Source organism: Solea solea, chromosome 18, assembly GCF_958295425.1.
Source record: "Solea solea chromosome 18, fSolSol10.1, whole genome shotgun sequence".
NCBI classification, from domain to species: domain Eukaryota; kingdom Metazoa; phylum Chordata; class Actinopteri; order Pleuronectiformes; family Soleidae; genus Solea; species Solea solea.
The window spans coordinates 7,147,575-7,167,106 of NC_081151.1; the positions used below are offsets into that span (position 1 = coordinate 7,147,575).

At 37.4% G+C, this 19,532-nt stretch overlaps 1 protein-coding gene and 1 long non-coding RNA gene across 6 annotated transcripts in view; one reads left to right on the top strand and one right to left on the bottom strand.

The window, feature by feature from the left end:
- The window catches only part of LOC131445184 (uncharacterized), a 50,539-nt gene that overhangs the window by 18,579 nt on the left and 12,428 nt on the right, over positions 1-19,532 (top strand). The window contains exons 3-4 of one of the 2 annotated variants that reach the window (XR_009233814.1): positions 16,190-16,403; positions 19,332-19,400. This is a non-coding gene — a long non-coding RNA (uncharacterized LOC131445184). The remainder of the gene's footprint in view (positions 1-16,189; positions 16,404-19,331; positions 19,401-19,532) is intronic. The other variant, XR_009233815.1, reaches the window with a different exon arrangement.
- On the bottom strand, positions 11,416-19,354 carry LOC131445183 (eukaryotic translation initiation factor 5A-1-like). Of its 4 annotated transcripts, XM_058616097.1 has the most exons (8): positions 18,948-19,354; positions 17,517-18,053; positions 16,868-16,972; positions 15,900-16,046; positions 13,764-13,933; positions 13,536-13,640; positions 12,505-12,636; positions 11,416-12,010 (listed from the first exon to the last, which is right to left on the bottom strand). In XM_058616097.1, the coding sequence occupies exons 5-8, from the start codon at positions 13,923-13,925 to the stop codon at positions 11,951-11,953; spliced, it is 459 nt and encodes a 152-aa protein (XP_058472080.1). In that variant the 5' UTR covers positions 13,926-13,933; positions 15,900-16,046; positions 16,868-16,972; positions 17,517-18,053; positions 18,948-19,354; the 3' UTR covers positions 11,416-11,950. The 4 variants fall into 4 exon arrangements, with proteins under 4 accessions (XP_058472080.1, XP_058472078.1, XP_058472079.1 ...); XM_058616095.1 differs by lacking the exon at positions 18,948-19,354 and having other exon boundaries at positions 17,517-18,852; XM_058616096.1 differs by lacking the exon at positions 18,948-19,354 and having other exon boundaries at positions 16,812-16,972; positions 17,517-18,852.

A 19,532-nucleotide genomic window follows, 5' to 3' on the forward strand; every position in this document is an offset into this window, starting at 1 on the left:
TGATTTTGGTTGACATACTAACCTATGACCTTTTGACTGATTTTGGACGACATAGTATAATATAACTTTTTTGACAGAATTTGGACAACATACTAACCTATGACTTTTTTGACTGATTTTGGACAACATACTAACCTATGACTGTTTTTGACTGATTTTGGACGACATACTAACCTATGACTTTTTTGACTGATTTTGGACAACATACTAACCTATGACTGTTTTTGACTGATTTTGGACGACATACTAACCTATGACTTTTTTGACTGATTTTGGCAACATAGTATAATATAACTTTTTTGACAGATTTTGGACGACATACTAACCTATAACTTTTTTGACTGATTTTGGACGACATACTAACCTATGACTTTTTTGACTGATTTTTGTTGACATACTAACCTATGATGTTTTTGACTGATTTTGGACAACATACTAACCTATGACTTTATTTGACTGATTTTGGACAACATACTATACTCTGACTTTTTTGACTGATTTTGGACAACATACTATACTATGACGTTTTTGACTGATTTTGGACGACATACTATACTATGATGTTTTTGACTGATTTTGGACGACATACTATACTATGACTTTTTTAACTGATTTTGGACGACATACTAACCTATGACTTTTTTGACTGATTTTGGCAACATAGTATAATATAACTTTATTGACAGATTTTGGACGACATACTAACCTATAACTTTTTTGACTGATTTTGGTTGACATACTAACCTATGATGTTTTTGACTGATTTTGGACGACATACTAACCTATGACATACTATACTATGACTTTTTTGACTGATTTTGGACGACATACTATACTATGACTTTTTTGACTGATTTTGGACGACATACTAACCTATGACTTTTTAGACTGATTTTGGACGACATACTATACTATGACTTTTTTAACTGATTTTGGACGACATACTAACCTATGACTTTTTTGACTGATTTTGGCAACATAGTATAATATAACTTTTTTGACAGATTTTGGGCGACATACTAACCTATAACTTTTTTGACTGATTTTGGTTGACATACTAACCTATGACGTTTTTGACTGATTTTGGACGACATACTAACCTATGACTTTTTTACCTGATTTTGGACAACATACTAACCTATGACTTTTTTTGACTGATTTTGGACGCCATACTATACTATGACTTTTTTGACTGATTTTGGACGACATACTAACCTATGACTTTTTTGACTGATTTTGGACGACATACTAACCTATGACTTTTTAGACTGATTTTGGACGACATACTATACTATGACTTTTTTGACTGATTTTGGACGACATACTATACTATGACTTTTTTAACTGATTTTGGACGACTTACTAACCTATGACTTTTTTGACTGATTTTGGCAACATAGTATAATATAACTTTTTTGACAGATTTTGGACGACATACTAACCTATAACTTTTTTGACTGATTTTGGTTGACATACTAACCTATGACTTTTTTGACTGATTTTGGCAACATAGTATAATATAACTTTTTTGACAGATTTTGGACGACATACTAACCAATAACTTTTTTGACTGATTTTGGTTGACATACTAACCTATGACGTTTTTGACTGATTTTGGACGACATACTAACCTATGACTTTTTTGACTGATTTTGGACGACATAGTATAATATAACTTTTTTGACAGATTTTGGACGACATACTAACCTATAACTTTTTTGACTGATTTTGGACGACATACTTACATATGACTTTTTTGACGGATTTTGGTTGACATACTAACCTATGATGTTTTTGACTGATTTTGGACAACATACTATACTATGACTTTTTTGACTGATTTTGGACGACATACTATACTATGACTTTTTTGACTGATTATTGACGACATACTAACCTATGACGTTTTTGACTGATTTTGGACGACATACTATACTATGACTTTTTGACTGATTTTGGACGACATACTATACTATGACTTTTTTGACTGATTTTGGACGACACACTAACCTATGACTTTTTAGACTGATTTTGGACGACATACTATACTATGACTTTTTTAACTGATTTTGGACGACATACTAACCTATGACTGTTTTTGACTGATTTTGTACGACATAGTATAATATAACTTTTTTGACAGATTTTGGACAACATACTAACCTATGACTTTGTTGACTGATTTTGGACAACATACTAACCTACGACGTTTTTGACTGATTTTGGACGACATACTATACTATGACTTTTTTGACTGATTTTGGACGACATACTAACCTATGACTTTTTTACCTGATTTTGGACGACATACTAACCTATGACTTTTTAGACTGATTTTGGACAACATACTATACTATGACTTTTTTAACTGATTTTGGACGACATACTATACTATGACTTTTTTGACTGATTTTGGCAACATAGTATAATATAACTTTTTTGACAGATTTTGGACGACATACTAACCTATAACTTTTTTGACTGATTTTGGTTGACATACTAACCTATGACGTTTTTGACTGATTTTGGACGACATACTAACCTATGACTTTTTTGACTGATTTTGGACGACATAGTATAATATAACTTTTTTGACAGATTTTGGACGACATACTAACCTATAACTTTTTTGACTGATTTTGGACGACATACTAACCTATGACTTTTTTGACTGATTTTGGTTGACATACTAACCTATGATGTTTTTGACTGATTTTGGACGACATACTAACCTATGACGTTTTTGACTGATTTTGGACGACATACTATACTATGACTTTTTTGACTGATTTTGGACAACATACTAACCTATGACTTTTTTTGACTGATTTTGGACGCCATAGTATACTATGACTTTTTTGACTGATTTTGGACGACATACTATACTATGACTTTTTTGACTGATTTTTGACGACATACTAACCTATGACGTTTTTGACTGATTTTGGACGACATACTAACCTATGACGTTTTTGACTGATTTTGGACGACATACTAACCTATGACTGTTTTTGACTGATTTTGGACGACATAGTATAATATAACTTTTTTGACAGATTTTGGACAACATACTAACCTATGACTTTGTTGACTGATTTTGGACAACATACTAACCTACGACGTTTTTGACTGATTTTGGACGACATACTATACTATAACTTTTTTGACAGATTTTGGACGACATACTAACCTATAACTTTTTTGACTGATTTTGGACGACATACTAACCTATGACTTTTTTGACTGATTTTGGTTGACATACTAACCTATGATGTTTTTGACTGATTTTGGACGACATACTAACCTATGACGTTTTTGACTGATTTTGGACGACATACTATACTATGACTTTTTTGACTGATTTTGGACAACATACTAACCTATGACTTTTTTTGACTGATTTTGGACGCCATAGTATACTATGACTTTTTTGACTGATTTTGGACGACATACTATACTATGACTTTTTTGACTGATTTTTGACGACATACTAACCTATGACGTTTTTGACTGATTTTGGACGACATACTAACCTATGACGTTTTTGACTGATTTTGGACGACATACTAACCTATGACTGTTTTTGACTGATTTTGGACGACATAGTATAATATAACTTTTTTGACAGATTTTGGACAACATACTAACCTATGACTTTGTTGACTGATTTTGGACAACATACTAACCTACGACGTTTTTGACTGATTTTGGACGACATACTATACTATGACTTTTTTGACTGATTTTGGACGACATACTAAACTATGACTTTTTTTACCTGATTTTGGACGACATACTAACCTATGACGTTTTTGACTGATTTTGGACAACATACTAACCTATGACTTTTTTTGACTGATTTTGGACGCCATACTATACTATGACTTTTTTGACTGATTTTGGACGACATACTAACCTATGACTTTTTTGACTGATTTTGGACGACATACTATACTATGACTTTTTTGACTGATTTTGGACGACATACTAACCTATGACTTTTTAGACTGATTTTGGACAACATACTATACTATGACTTTTTTAACTGATTTTGGACGACATACTATACTATGACTTTTTTGACTGATTTTGGCAACATAGTATAATATAACTTTTTTGACAGATTTTGGACGACATACTAACCTATAACTTTTTTGACTGATTTTGGTTGACATACTAACCTATGACGTTTTTGACTGATTTTGGACGACATACTAACCTATGACTTTTTTGACTGATTTTGGACGACATAGTATAATATAACTTTTTTGACAGATTTTGGACGACATACTAACCTATAACTTTTTTGACTGATTTTGGACGACATACTAACCTATGACGTTTTTGACTGATTTTGGACGACATACTAACCTATGACGTTTTTGACTGATTTTGGACGACATACTATACTATGACTTTTTTGACTGATTTTGGACAACATACTAACCTATGACTTTTTTTGACTGATTTTGGACGCCATAGTATACTATGACTTTTTTGACTGATTTTGGACGACATACTATACTATGACTTTTTTGACTGATTTTTGACGACATACTAACCTATGACGTTTTTGACTGATTTTGGACGACATACTAACCTATGACGATTTTGACTGATTTTGGACGACATACTAACCTATGACTGTTTTTGACTGATTTTGGACGACATAGTATAATATAACTTTTTTGACAGATTTTGGACAACATACTAACCTATGACTTTGTTGACTGATTTTGGACAACATACTAACCTACGACGTTTTTGACTGATTTTGGACGACATACTATACTATGACTTTTTTGACTGATTTTGGACGACATACTATACTATGACTTTTTTTACCTGATTTTGGACGACATACTAACCTATGACGTTTTTGACTGATTTTGGACGACATACTAACCTATGACTTTTTTGACTGATTTTGGACGACATAGTATAATATAACTTTTTTGACAGATTTTGGACGACATACTAACCTATAACTTTTTTGACTGATTTTGGACGACATACTAACCTATGACGTTTTTGACTGATTTTGGACGACATACTATACTATGACTTTTTTGACTGATTTTGGACAACATACTAACCTATGACTTTTTTTGACTGATTTTGGACGCCATAGTATACTATGACTTTTTTGACTGATTTTGGACGACATACTATACTATGACTTTTTTGACTGATTTTTGACGACATACTAACCTATGACGTTTTTGACTGATTTTGGACGACATACTAACCTATGACGTTTTTGACTGATTTTGGACGACTTACTAACCTCTGACTGTTTTTGACTGATTTTGGACGACATAGTATAATATAACTTTTTTGACAGATTTTGGACAACATACTAACCTATGACGTTTTTGACTGATTTTGGACGACATACTAACCTATGACGTTTTTGACTGATTTTGGACGACATACTAACCTATGACTGTTTTTGACTGATTTTGGACGACATAGTATAATATAACTTTTTTGACAGATTTTGGACAACATACTAACCTATGACTTTGTTGACTGATTTTGGACAACATACTAACCTACGACGTTTTTGACTGATTTTGGACGACATACTATACTATGACTTTTTTGACTGATTTTGGACGACATACTATACTATGACTTTTTTTACCTGATTTTGGACGACATACTAACCTATGACGTTTTTGACTGATTTTGGACGACATACTAACCTATGACTTTTTTGACTGATTTTGGACGACATAGTATAATATAACTTTTTTGACAGATTTTGGACGACATACTAACCTATAACTTTTTTGACTGATTTTGGACGACATACTAACCTATGACGTTTTTGACTGATTTTGGACGACATACTATACTATGACTTTTTTGACTGATTTTGGACAACATACTAACCTATGACTTTTTTTGACTGATTTTGGACGCCATAGTATACTATGACTTTTTTGACTGATTTTGGACGACATACTATACTATGACTTTTTTGACTGATTTTTGATGACATACTAACCTATGACGTTTTTGACTGATTTTGGACGACATAGTATAATATAACTTTTTTGACAGATTTTGGACGACATACTAACCTATGACTTTTTTGACTGATTTTGGACGACATACTAACCTATGACGTTTTTGACTGATTTTGGACGACATACTATACTATGACTTTTTTGACTGATTTTGGACAACATACTAACCTATGACTTTTTTTGACTGATTTTGGACGCCATAGTATACTATGACTTTTTTGACTGATTTTGGACGACATACTATACTATGACTTTTTTGACTGATTTTTGACGACATACTAACCTATGACGTTTTTGACTGATTTTGGACGACATACTATACCATGACTTTTTTGACTGATTTTGGACAACATACTTTACTATGACTTTTTTGACTGATTTTGGACGACATAGTATAATATAACTTTTTTGACAGATTTTGGACAACATACTATACACTGACTTTTTTGACTGATTTTGGACAACATACTATACTATGACTTTTTTGACTGATTTTGGACAACATACTATACTATGACTTTTTTGACTGATTTTGGACGACATACTAACCTATGACGTTTTTGACTGATTTTGGACAACATACTAACCTATGACGTTTTTGACTGATTTTGGACGCCATACTATACTATGACTTTTTTAACTGATTTTGGACGACATACTATACTATACTATGACTTTTTTGACTGATTTTGGACGACATACTATACTATGACTTTTTTGACTGATTTTGGACGACATACTTTACGATGACTTTTTTGACTGATTTTGGACGACATAGTATAATATAACTTTTTTGACAGATTGTGGACGACATACTAATCTATGACTTTTTTGACTGATGTTGGACCACATACTATACTATGACTTTTTTGACTGATTTTGGACAACATACTAACCTATGACTTTTTTTGACTGATTTTGGACGCCATAGTATACTATGACTTTTTTGACTGATTTTGGAGGACATACAAACCTATGACTTTTTCGGATCAGAATCAGAATCAGAAGAGCTTTATTGCCAAGTATGATTTGCACATACAAGGAATTTGTTCTGGTGTCATTGGTGCATAACAAGCATACAACATTTTTAAAAAAAAAAGTTAAGTGAAACAGTATACGTATATATACACAGTATATAAATGTTTGTTTTTTGTTTTTTTTTTTAAGATGAAAAAGAGCACTACAGAAGAGCAGTAAATAGCAGTACAGCTGGGCAGTAAGTGAGTAACAGTGAAATATTCACCAGGTGCAAAAGTTCACAGTAATGACGTTAATGTAACGCATAAAAAGGATGTAATGATAATGTGACATGTAGAGGCAGAGGAGGAGTGTGAGGAGTCAGAGTGTCGGGGGGGGCTCCGGGCCTTGTTGATAAGGCTAGTAGCAGACGGGAAAAAACTGTTCTTGTGGCGTGAGGTTCTGGTCCTGATGGACCGCAGCCTCCTGCCAGAGGGGAGTGACTCTGTCCAGGGTGGGAGGGATCAGCTATAATCTTTCCTGCACGCCTCAGAGTTCTGGAGGGGAACAGGTCCTGGAGAGATGGAAGATTGCAGCCAATCACCTTCTCTGCAGACCGAATGACACGCTGCAGTCTGCCCTTCTCCTTGGCCGTGGCAGCAGCGTACCAGATGGTGATGGAGGAGGTGAGGATGGACTCAAAGATGGAGGAGTAGAAGTGCACCATCATTGTCTTTGGCAGGTTGAATTTCTTCAGCTGCCGCAGGAAGTACATCCTCTGCTGGGCTTTTTTGATGAGAGAGCTGATGTTCAGCTCCCACTTGAGGTCCTGGGTGATGATAGTTCCCAGGAAGCGAAAGGAATCCACAGTGTCAATTGTGGAGTCACAGAGGTTGATGGGTGATGGGTAATTTTTTGACTGAATTTGGACGACATACTAACCTATGAGTTTTCTGACTGATTTTGGACAACATACTAACCTATGACTTTTTTGACTGATTTGGACGACATACTTTACTATGACTTTTTTGACTGATTTTGTACGACATACTATACTATGACTTTTTTGACTGATTTTAGACCACATACTAACCTATGACTTTTTTGACTGATTTTGGACCACATACTAACCTATGACTTTTTTGACTGATTTTGGACGACAGTCAAAAATCATACTATGACTTTTTTGACTGATTTTGGACGACATACTATACTATGACTTTTTTGACTGATTTTGGACGACATACTATACTATGACTTTTTTGACTGATGCTGGACGACAAACTAACCTATGACTTTTTTTGACTGATTTTGGACCACATACTAACCTATGACTTTTATACTGATTTTGGACCACATACTAACCTATGACTTTTTTAACTGATTTTGGACCACATACTAACCTATGACTTTTTTGATGACAAACTATACTATGACTTTTTCGACTGATTTTGGAAGACATACTATACTATGACTTTTTTGACTGATTTTGGACGACATACTTTACTATGACTTTTTTAACTGATTTTGGACAACATACTAACCGATGACTTTTTTGGACCACTTACTAACCTGTGACTTTTTTGACTGATTTTGGATGACATACTATACTATGACTTTTTCGACTGATTTTGGAACACATACTAACCTATGACTTTTTCGACTGTTTTGGAAGACATACTCACCTGTGACTTTTTTTGACTGATTTTGGACGACATACTAACCTATCACTTTTTTGACTGATTTTGGACGACCTACTAACCTGTGACTTTATTGACTGATTTTGGACGACATACTATACTACGACTTTTTTGACTGATTTTGGACGACATACTAACCTATGACTTTTTTGACTGATTTTGTATGTTGTCCAAAATTTGACAAAAAAAAGTCATATTTTAGTATGACTTCCTAAATGAGACAAAAAAAAGTCATAGGTTACTATGTCATTTCAAAACACTTGGCTCTACCTCAGTGTGGATGTATGTAGCCTAAATACTGCAAGTCTGCAGTTGGAGCAGTGTTTACCAAAAATCTAATAATTCCAAACCTGTTCATCAAGAAGATGCCTCATATACCAGACACTCGGTGTTTCTGACGGTGTTCAGTCTTGAATAAGGGAAGGCTTTCATGGGTTTTGGAGCCTGATAGTACTTGACTAATGACATAACCAAGATTGCTGGATAGACAGACACCTAATGGATTGAGCAGTGTTTTGCTGCCACCTACTGAGCAGGGGATACCCGCTTTAAAGCCTATTCTTCTCAAGGTTTTGATCATTTACAAAAACTCTAAAATGACCAAATGAACTTGGAGGAATTTGTTGTTTTCCATGAGCAGACAGTCAATTCATTTCTGGGTGCTAGTAACTTTATTTTGCCTACACAGAACAAATAAGACAGTTGTGATAATCAAGACAGCAGCCATACATTTGTTAGGAGTGAAGTCTTTGCATCTTTATGCTCCAGAAGTGATTCAAGGTCAGATTCCACCTAAAACCTGTGCCAACGTCAGAATTCATGAGCTACAAGACCAACTTCCCGTGGTATCATAACACACTGTACCTATTCTTAAACATAAAATAAACCCCATTGTTGCAAGTATAATTAAGCAGCATTTAAACCATAAACAGAGACTAAGTGGAGGACAGGAAATGTCTGACCGATGCCAGAATGGACTAAAAGGAACAAAAAAAGAAAATTTAACTTTTTAAAAACAAAAAAAACAAAAAAAACACACTAAATACCCATCCTCACTACTGACACAATTTAAGTAACACATGTCTGAACAGTCAGTTTGAAGCCCTGAGAAAATAACTAATAACACTCAATTTAACCGTTTGCTGCACACCCAGATCTGCATGTGAAGCTGACAAGGACAAGACCACCTTCCACTTTCCAGTCCATTTTATGGCACACTCCTTTTGGTCACAAGAAAACACAGGTTCCATTGACAATTGTTTGAGGTGAAGAGAGGAAGTCCGCTTAAAAGCAAAAGACAAAAAGTCTCCTGGTAAGAAATCCCTGCTACTGGAACGGGATGGATGGGATGACATAACCCTCATTTCATAGGACCAGGACTATGGACATGTACACACACACACAAACACGTGATCAAGCCCTTACAGAGTAATCATCGGTCAGACACACACGGAGAACAGTTTACAGCAGAGGATCACTGTCAAGATGGTGGCAATTTGGGCTACAAATCAGAGGCTAGACCTGCTTAGTAACTCAGTGGGAACAGAGAGTAACATTTCCCACATTTGACTGAATATAAACAAATGTAAGGTTTCAATAAGATCTTTTCTTACGCCTCACTTCTGCATTAGGAAGCAAAACAAAAGGCTTCCACCGGCACATGGCATGTTTACAACTAAAATGACGCAGCCCATATACGTATGCATTCTTTGGGCTCACTTCTCCCTGAGAATGATGCAATAAGTTTGAGGAACAACAGCCTGAAGTAGTGAAGCATCATTTAGTTCTCCGGCACATTTTCAGTCATCTGAGCAAATAACGTGCACATTTGACTACAGAGGAGTAATGTTTTTACTAAACTGCTCAATCAAAAGTTAATTGACCAAACACTTGACCTGGTTGAGGATATAAATTCTTAATATGAATTTCTGACAAAAGGATTTTGTCAAAATAGGCAAGAAGAATCCAGGCTTGCATTAGTACCAGCAAGAGGTCAATGAACAAAATGTTAAGTATTAAGTATTGCTGTGGCCAAACTACACAAATGGAAAGCTCATATGGCTTACCCATGTGGACTGACCGCTAATAAACAGATCTAAATGAGCCAGCGCATATGAGCAGGATATCAATTTTGTTTGCCATGTCACAATAATCCAAATGTCCTGATAAAAAAGGGGTAAATTGTTAATATTACACTTTATTTTGTAGGAGGTAGTGAAGACAATGGGCAACATGAAAACGCAGGTTCTACGGCAACACAAAACCTGCGCATTAATGCAATGCATATTGAGACATTGTTATTCTGTGCCATTAATAGAAAATAGAAAAAAAAGGATTTTTTTTTTTTTTTTTTTACAAAAGTTACAATCCATGTCAAAGTGTAGACTCTGCAAATCCTTAACATCAAATTTAAATCTGTTGTCACACCTCAAAACATTCCCTTCCTCCACGAAAGGTCTCAATGGAGAGAAAAACAAAAAGTAAAAATGGCTTCACCCCACCACCCAAGATCAGGCTTGTTCAGATTCAAAACAGCTCAGAGAGCCCCCCGTTGGAACAGTCCAATCTTACAGATGCCCAGTTATATGCGCAACAGACTTGCCACACAATTAGCTCCTGAAGTGCGGAGTAAATAACATGATGCCGTCTACATAGATGAACTGCCAAGGCATGTTTACACAAGATATCGTCAAGTTTGCATGGACCTAGAGATCTACTCATAGTCAGAGGCAAAGGCTGATTTTAAGGCTCGAGCCTGCATGACATGGAATGACGGATGAAAAAACAAGGTAGAATTTAAGTCGAAAAGAAGCAGTAGCATTAACTGTACATGTGAGTTGAAATACATGTTCGGTCAAAGACTGATTTAAAAAAAAAAACAAAAAAAAAAAACTATTAACCACAACTTTAAATATAAATTTCTGAAAAGGAATGTTACAAATTCCTAGAATAATATTACTACCTGCAAAACGAAGATGCATTTGCTCATTAACTTCGGTGATCGTGGGGAATGCCAGCCAGCCGTAAGCCCATGATGCAGCAGAAGCTGAGCCAGACCAGAGTTTAAGATTTCATTTGACCAGCATTCACTACATTTCCAAGCACTTACATAAAGCTATGATTATAGTTGGACAAACACAGCAACTCAACTTTTACCAATGCTGTGTAAACGTGGGCTGAGCTTTGGTGACGCTTGAAAACCATGGCAAAGGATGACAATGTAAGGATGTGAGGTCTGCAAGCGTTATCCTCAATTAGTTACTTCAGGTGCTTTACGGCAATTACTTGCTCTTCACCTCCAGCCTTGAGCACAGTGACCTGAAAAACAGAAGATCAAAAGCCAGTTGAGCCACAGTTTTGTTTTCTTTTTAGAGCAATCATGACTAGATTTGCATTCATAAACGACTTGTTGAGTTAGCACAGATTTAAATTTGACTATATATGCGAACATACCTGTCACTAACTGACCAGCTCATTATGATGTTTTCTTTACACACGTTTCGAACATTATGTGGTCAGTAAAAACAAAGCTGTAGTCACAAGCACTCTCTCGTCAACTAGGTGTAAAGAAGTTTTCAGGCAGTCCAAGTTTAGTGCTTTGAGGACAGAGCTTTGACAAGCGTATATTGGAGGAGTTAGGATGCATTAATTGCAATATAACCTGCTATTACAAGCTTTCCAGACTCCTTCTACACCATATTTTTCTTATTTTTGACCAGACAACGTTGTTTATCATGGCATAAAGATAAATGTTTCATAAACAAACTTGAGCTTCAACAGTTGCTCAGGATAAGCCAGGCCATAGAACTTACCACTATGGCTTCGCTATTTTTAAACCGGGTGTCAATTTCTTTGCCCAGGTCATTTTCTGGCAGTTTAAGATCACTTCTGGTCACTCCCGCGTTTTCCATGAGACTCAAGTGACCATCCGAGATGTTCTCTACCTGATATTGGCCACCAGGAAAGAAACAAATAAGACCAACATGAAAGAAAAGTTAATAGACATAGAACACCAATCAAATACAGTATAACCAGTAACATTTCAACATAAACAGCCCAAGTTAAATCCAAGTTCAACCCTAAAGTGCTCGTTGACAGCTCTATAAATACACATTACAATCAAGTTATCAGACTGCAATACAAAAATAATTGAATACTCTAGAAACAACCAAGGGTTTAACTGATTATATTTGAGTATTGATTTGGGGGAAAAAAGTGACATTATGATCTAAATTTGTCAACAACAACATGCAATAATTCAAGAAAAGCAATACAAAAGAGACTTGGGCTGTAAATTCTCTGACTCTTTCATAACCAATAGGAAGTTGATCAACATATGGAAAATGCTATGCGAACAAAGGAGTGATAGAGAAGGCAAAATTCAAATGCCTGAAAATACAGACAAAAACGTTTTGTTGTGTATTTTTAGTTTCATTTAAGTGAATCTTTTAAAATTACGGTATCAGGCATGAGAATGGTGCTTTGGTGTGTTTTAGTGGTGATATGCGGTAACTGCATATCACCACTGTTACCACAGTCCATCTGAAAACTGACTTGCCCATTGCGCCCCCTCAAAATAAAACGTCACCAGCCGCCACTGGTAACCAGTTTATCCTTTGACCACTGCTGCGGAGACGGTTCAACTACTACACACGACACACCCATTCAGCAAATAGGACGCATTCTCCAAAGGCACAATTTTGTGTTTAAAACAAATCATAGTTACAGCTGTATTGTGGTGTCTAAACAAATGCCAAACCATTCTGCATCGACAAGGAAAACTGTCTACTGAGAACCCCTTTGTAACAAAGTGACAAAAAACGATTGAAAAAAGATTACTTACCCGATACTCCTTCCTTGATACATGTGGGACCTCCATGTTGTGGGTAGATGGGCATATATCTTCATACTTTTCTTCAGTAAAGATGTCGACTCCAACAAGGTGAACCTTTAAGAACAACATAAGTTTTTGGATTCAGTCTCCAGCCAGGGTGGGTGTGGACAAACTAGGAAACATCAAAAGTGTGCCTTGAGCTCTGCATTCCAAATAGGATGCACCGTATGCCTTTACCTTGGCATGTCCATGCTTGCCAGTCTTTGAGGTCGACATTTCAACTATCTTACAGGGATGTCCTTTCAGCATGACATGGCCATTCTTCCTCAACGCAGAGCACTGCATGGGGTATGTCAGAGAAGCCCCGGAGTCCACGATGTCGAATGACTCATCTCCCATGATGCACTCTGTTATGCGAGACCCAACAGGAGAACAAGAACAAACATTAAAAACATTATTAAAGTCTGACTGACAGTCGAAAAACCTGTTAAATATTATTATTTAATATTTAACAGGTTTCTGTCTCTTGAGTATTCGAGAGACAGCTTGGCAGTCATTCATCTCATTCATTGGGCAGCTGAGTCACCAGATTCTTTGATGAGTAATTCATCTGGTCATAATTCAGTTTGGCCTTTGAATCCTGTGGAAGATCTGAGAGCTGCATGTCTTCATTTCCATCCAAACCACAAATGAGGAAATTATCTTTTCGATTACTTAAGTTTACATACACATAAAATTATTCGATTAATCGATTACTAATTTAACTGTTAACTATTTTGATAATCAATTCATCGGTTTGAGGGTTTTTTCATTATTAAAATAAGATTTTTGATCCTTTCAGCTTCTTAAATGTGATTTATTTTTGGTTCCTTTGCTCCATATAAATAAAGAAATCATTAAAACTGAATCATTTAAGTTTGCGGGCAAAACAAGACATTTGAGAACATCATCATTTCCAGTTTGTTGGCCCCTAGTGTGTAATGTTTCCTTGTACACGGTGAAACTCGTTAACTTTCACAGCATAGTCAATACAATTACTCAGGTTGGCCTCACAGTGGCAACGAACTTCGGCTTTAAACGCGAGCAGACCTCCCAGCACCCCGAGTTCCCGCGGTACTGGACCCACCCCCAAAATAACACACATTCGCAGAGCTGCCACTACACCTCAAAACGAAAGCCTTCTGAGTTAGCTGGCGTCAACATTGTTACCTTTAGCTTACCTTTAGTCCTGCTAGCACCAAGAGAAAATGAAGTCACTTGACATACGTGGAGCTTTTGTACCAGGAGGAGCAGGAACAGGCTCAGGTGACAGGGAGTGGTGGGGGGTGGGCGGGAGGTATGTCATGACTTCTTCTTCTTCTACATTTTTGAGATTGCATGGCAGCCACCAAATTATTCAAACAATGTGAATAGAATGTTGACCCCATGAACAGCTGATGAAATGACAATTTGCTTTTGTTACATTGTGGTCAGAATGACAATTATCTTAGCTACTGTGGTAAAATTAAATTTACCTTTATATGTAAAACCTATAAAACTGATTAAAACATTTCAGAAAATCAGAGAACACATGGACGTGGACATATGTTCACTTTCAGGTTTATTGCATCGATAATGATACAAATAAACAATGAAAAACCACAAACCACGAAGAAAATGTTTGAATTAAAATGCCATTGCCATGACGACCTTTCCCTGCGGCCTTGTTTGACCTGCGTTTTGCAGGATTATAATGATCAGCTGAAGTCAGTCGAGATCAGTGGGGTCACACCCTGGACAGTTCGCCAGTCCATCGCAGGGACACATATAGAAGCAAATAACCTAACCATTCACTCTCACACCTACTGTCAATTTAGTGTGTCCAATTTACCTAATCCCCATATTTGTACTGTGGGAGGAAAAAAAGCAGCCAAAAATTCTCTGTGTTGTAAGGGTTAAAACATTATTTAGATATCTTAATATATCTAGATTTCTATAATGTGGTAGGCTGGTGATCAAGGGGCCCCAAGCGGCTGCTTGGTTTTTTAAGTGCAGTTTCATTTGCAGTGAACAACACATTTATACTTGCAGTGATCCAAGAAGTCACCCTTGCAGGGGAATTGAACTGAAACTAATTAGTGATGGTACAGGCATCATGATGGCATTAGCATATATTAGGGTAGGTTTCTAGAGATTATTAATAAGCCTGCTTGGGTTATATGTGCTATTCAAGAGACTGCCGAAAATGAGTCAAGTATGTTAACTTGTAAAATTAAAAGAACAGGGGAGAGACCCCTTTCTATATCGTCATAAAAGCCAGCAACCCATACAACAAAGTTGATTTTGTGTACTGTAGCTCTGTGGCTGCATTTCACTAATGTCTTTGGGACTCACCGCCAGCTCCTTCGGTCCCTTCTGGAAGATGGCGGCGATCTCCTCAAACGTTTTCCCTTTGGTCTCAGGGACCCGAGGGTAAGTGAACACGGTGAAACCAAGAAGCAGCACTGCAAAAATGTTGAACACATAACAGCCCAGCCAAGCCTGAAAAACAACAACACCAAAACAAATGAGACGAGACAAAACTTTCATTAAAAGGAGCTTAAATTTCTCACACAACCTCCAGTGGCCGACAGGCTGACTTTTATTAACTGAAGTTAAGTCGCATTTTCTGTGAAAATCTCAAGGGTGTGACGTCGCTGGCTGATGTTTGCCCAAAGCAGGAGTGGAGAGTGAGTTGCAGTCTGCGTGGGAATGGATTCTGCTAATGTCAGCGGACGAACCAGCTCCAAGCACAGCGCGGAAACCCCACAAAAACACAACGGTCTCCTCTGTTAATGTCTTGGCCGTGAGTCCGTGACGCTCACCCCCATGAGTGCAAGCACAGCGATCAGGCTACAGGTCAGTTGATTCTTAGAACTTTTTTCATTTAGCCACTAATTTAATTCAACTCAAAGCTCTGAGGATTTACTGTCTTTAATTATTGTAGCTTTTTGTCAGGTTTTTATGTGGAGTCAATGAAACAAAATCCCAAATTATGGACGGTAAAACTGAACCTAACCTATACAAAAATGATGTGATGAATATGAATTTTCTCAACACACAACATTTGGAATATACGCAAGAGTATTAGAGCCACATGTAAAAAAAATAAATAAAAAAAACAGCATGAATTCTGAGAAAAAAGTCAGAATTCTTTCGTTTGTTTATTTATTTTTTACATGTGGCCCTAATACGGCGTACTACCGTAAGAATATAACGTCCAAAAAGAGCGAAGCTATAAAATCATTTGAAAACTGGGACGCTCACCACACAAGTGAAGCTCAGGTCAAAACGCTCATGCTCTGACACCTGGTTGAACGAACCTGGAAAGCGGGGCCCACTGCCCACACGGTGATCGCACAGCAGCACATCCCTCCCCGACCAACGAGAGTCAGGGAACGTCTGGCCGCCTTATCCACTAGTGCAACCTAGAACACACAGTAAACTGCTCAGTGGGACGCGTGTGTGGCAAAGGGTACAAAAGTGTGTAGCTAGTGCACACATTTTTGGTTATTTTGTTGCCAGTGAATAGGTAACGTGGGCTCTCGGGACAAAAGGGTAGCAGAATGGACTGCAACACTGCCAGTGCTCCAGACAGACCAAGTAACAATGTCCACATGTCATCATTACTGTGATATCATGGTATCAAGAACCAGTCTTGGCTTTCAGCTTTAACTGTCTTTATTAGACATGACAACGTATGTCACAGACTGACCGATTTGGCTAAGCAGTCTCCCTCTCACTAGTTGCAACATACAGCTGCTTTTACTGTCTCAACCTGTGACAGAGTTAACTTCAGATTAAGCTAACTAGAGCCCCCTGCTGGTTACAGAGTGCAACTGCATTAACCATACACTTTACCGTGCACAAAGTTGAAGCCTCTTACCTACGAGCGCAGATAAATGCAATTTAATCGATAATATGTTTGGGTTGTTGTTTGGCTGGGCAACTCAACTGTTGTTCAAGCCTCACCTGGCTGATTAGGATGCCAACGACAATAGCCAGCTGGTGCAATGTTCCCAGAGCCCCTTGGTAAGCCTTGGGTGCAATCTCTCCAATGGGCACGAGTCCTGATGTCAACCCTGAAACACACACCATGAGTGGTCTAAACTCATAGGTTAGTATGTGTAACTGATGATCTTCTGCGTTGTGTTTTATTGAGTGACACACACAGGCAGAGCCGGATTAACGCAAAGGCAAACTAGGCACGTGCCTAGGGCCCGATTGGAAGGGGGCCCAGACAGAGGGACAATCAAAACCTAAAAATGACTTGGTCCGCGTTTCAGGACGATTTACGCTCCTCGTCCTGATGACGCGACGCTGTCAGGGCGTTCTGACGACAGTCTGCTCCGATCGACAGTCGCGCCGGGGGGCAGGCGGGCGGGAGAAGCCGCAGCAAGTGCACATGTCCGCAGCGAGGTCCGGGCGTGGGTTCGCTGTAAACCACCTTCACCCCGAGCCCTTCCAAGCCGAGCTAGAGTCGGTCGCGGCATCAATTCGTGGAAAAAACTGTTGAAAAGTTGAAATATGGAGATTAAAGGTTTCTGCCCAACAGTAATCTCCAATACTTATTGACCTAAATGGATTTGTTAAAAGACTATACTTTAAAAAACATACATAGCAATGCTGACACCTATTGGTGATTTACTGGTACTACTGCCTTAACAATGACACTTGCAATGGATAAGATAAGGATAATTTAATAGAGCCTTGTAGCAGCGTGTAAATACAGTAATAAAATCAAAAAATAGTCTGATAGACTGTTTAATATACGACACATGACTTATTTTGGCATACAAAGAACCAACTCGTAACCAAAGACTACGCTATGTAAAATGTGAATTAACTTTTATTAGTAAGTATTAGTATTAGTATTTGATAAGTTTCCGATTTCAAGTCATAAAAAACATCGATGGAGGGGGCCCCAAAAAATACAGTCTGCCTAGTATAGTCCATTTATTTAATCCGGCTCTGCACACAGGAGTCGAGTTCTGGAGGAATTATTCCGCTTTTCAAAGGAAACAGAAAGCACAGGCGTCACACACAGTCCACACGCACAGCATCTCACTCCACTCGACAGAATAAAGAAAAATAATGACACCCACGTTTTAATCATACAGCGGCATTCAAGATGTCAACACAGACACGCAGTGGGGTTTTTACCCCGTAATAACTGCCGCTAGCATTAAGCTAATTCTCGTATGAATTAACACATAAAAGTCCTTAGTTTCTTACGACAATTTATCAAACTGAAAGTTACCTGCACAACGGGAATTTAACCCGCATGCTTGACAGCACGTCACGAAGCAGTGTGCATTATGATGGAAATGTTTAAGAGCGACAAAAACTTATAAAACTTATTTTAAAAAAAATCACAGGGAGAGAGATGTAAACATTACTTACCAGCTCGACACACAGGTGCAACGCCAAAGTACTCCCCAGGGAAACAAAAAGGTAAATAATGGAAAATAACAACGTGGAACCTATTTACAAAAGAAAACTATCTGGGGGGAGTTCACTATAGAAAGTAATGTTAATAGATGACCAAAATAAAATAAAACAAAATTTATCTCGGCTACATATGTCGTCCAAAATGTGACAAAAAAGTCATATTTTAGTATGCCGTCCTAAACGAGACAAAAAAAATATTTATAGGTTACTATGTCATTTCAAAACACTTGGCCCTACCTCAGTGTGGACGTATGTAGCATCAATACTGCAAGTCTGCAGTTGGAGCAGTGTTTACCCAAAATCTAATAATTCCAAACCTGTTCATCTGCTTTCCAGTGCCAGTAAGAAGATGCCTCAGATGCCAGAAACACTGGGTGTTGCTGATGGTGTTCAGTCGTGAATAAGGTAAGGCCTTCATGGGTTTTGGAGTCTGGTAGTACTTGACTAATATAACATATCCAAGATTGGTAGAAAGGCAGACACCCAATGGATTGAGCAGTGTTTTGCTGCCACCTACTGAGCAGCTGAAGTAGATAC

Bases quoted from the DNA above. Each gene is read 5' to 3' on its own strand.
- LOC131445183 (XM_058616097.1), bottom strand. From the start codon at position 13,925: ATGGGAGATGAGTCATTCGACATCGTGGACTCCGGGGCTTCTCTGACA. The intron at 12,637-13,535 runs GTAAGTAATCTT...GGCCAATATCAG, and splicing joins TATCAAGGAAGGAGTATCGG to GTAGAGAACATCTCGGATGG. The intron at 12,011-12,504 runs GTAAGTTCTATG...TCTGTTTTTCAG, and splicing joins AAAATAGCGAAGCCATAGTG to GTCACTGTGCTCAAGGCTGG.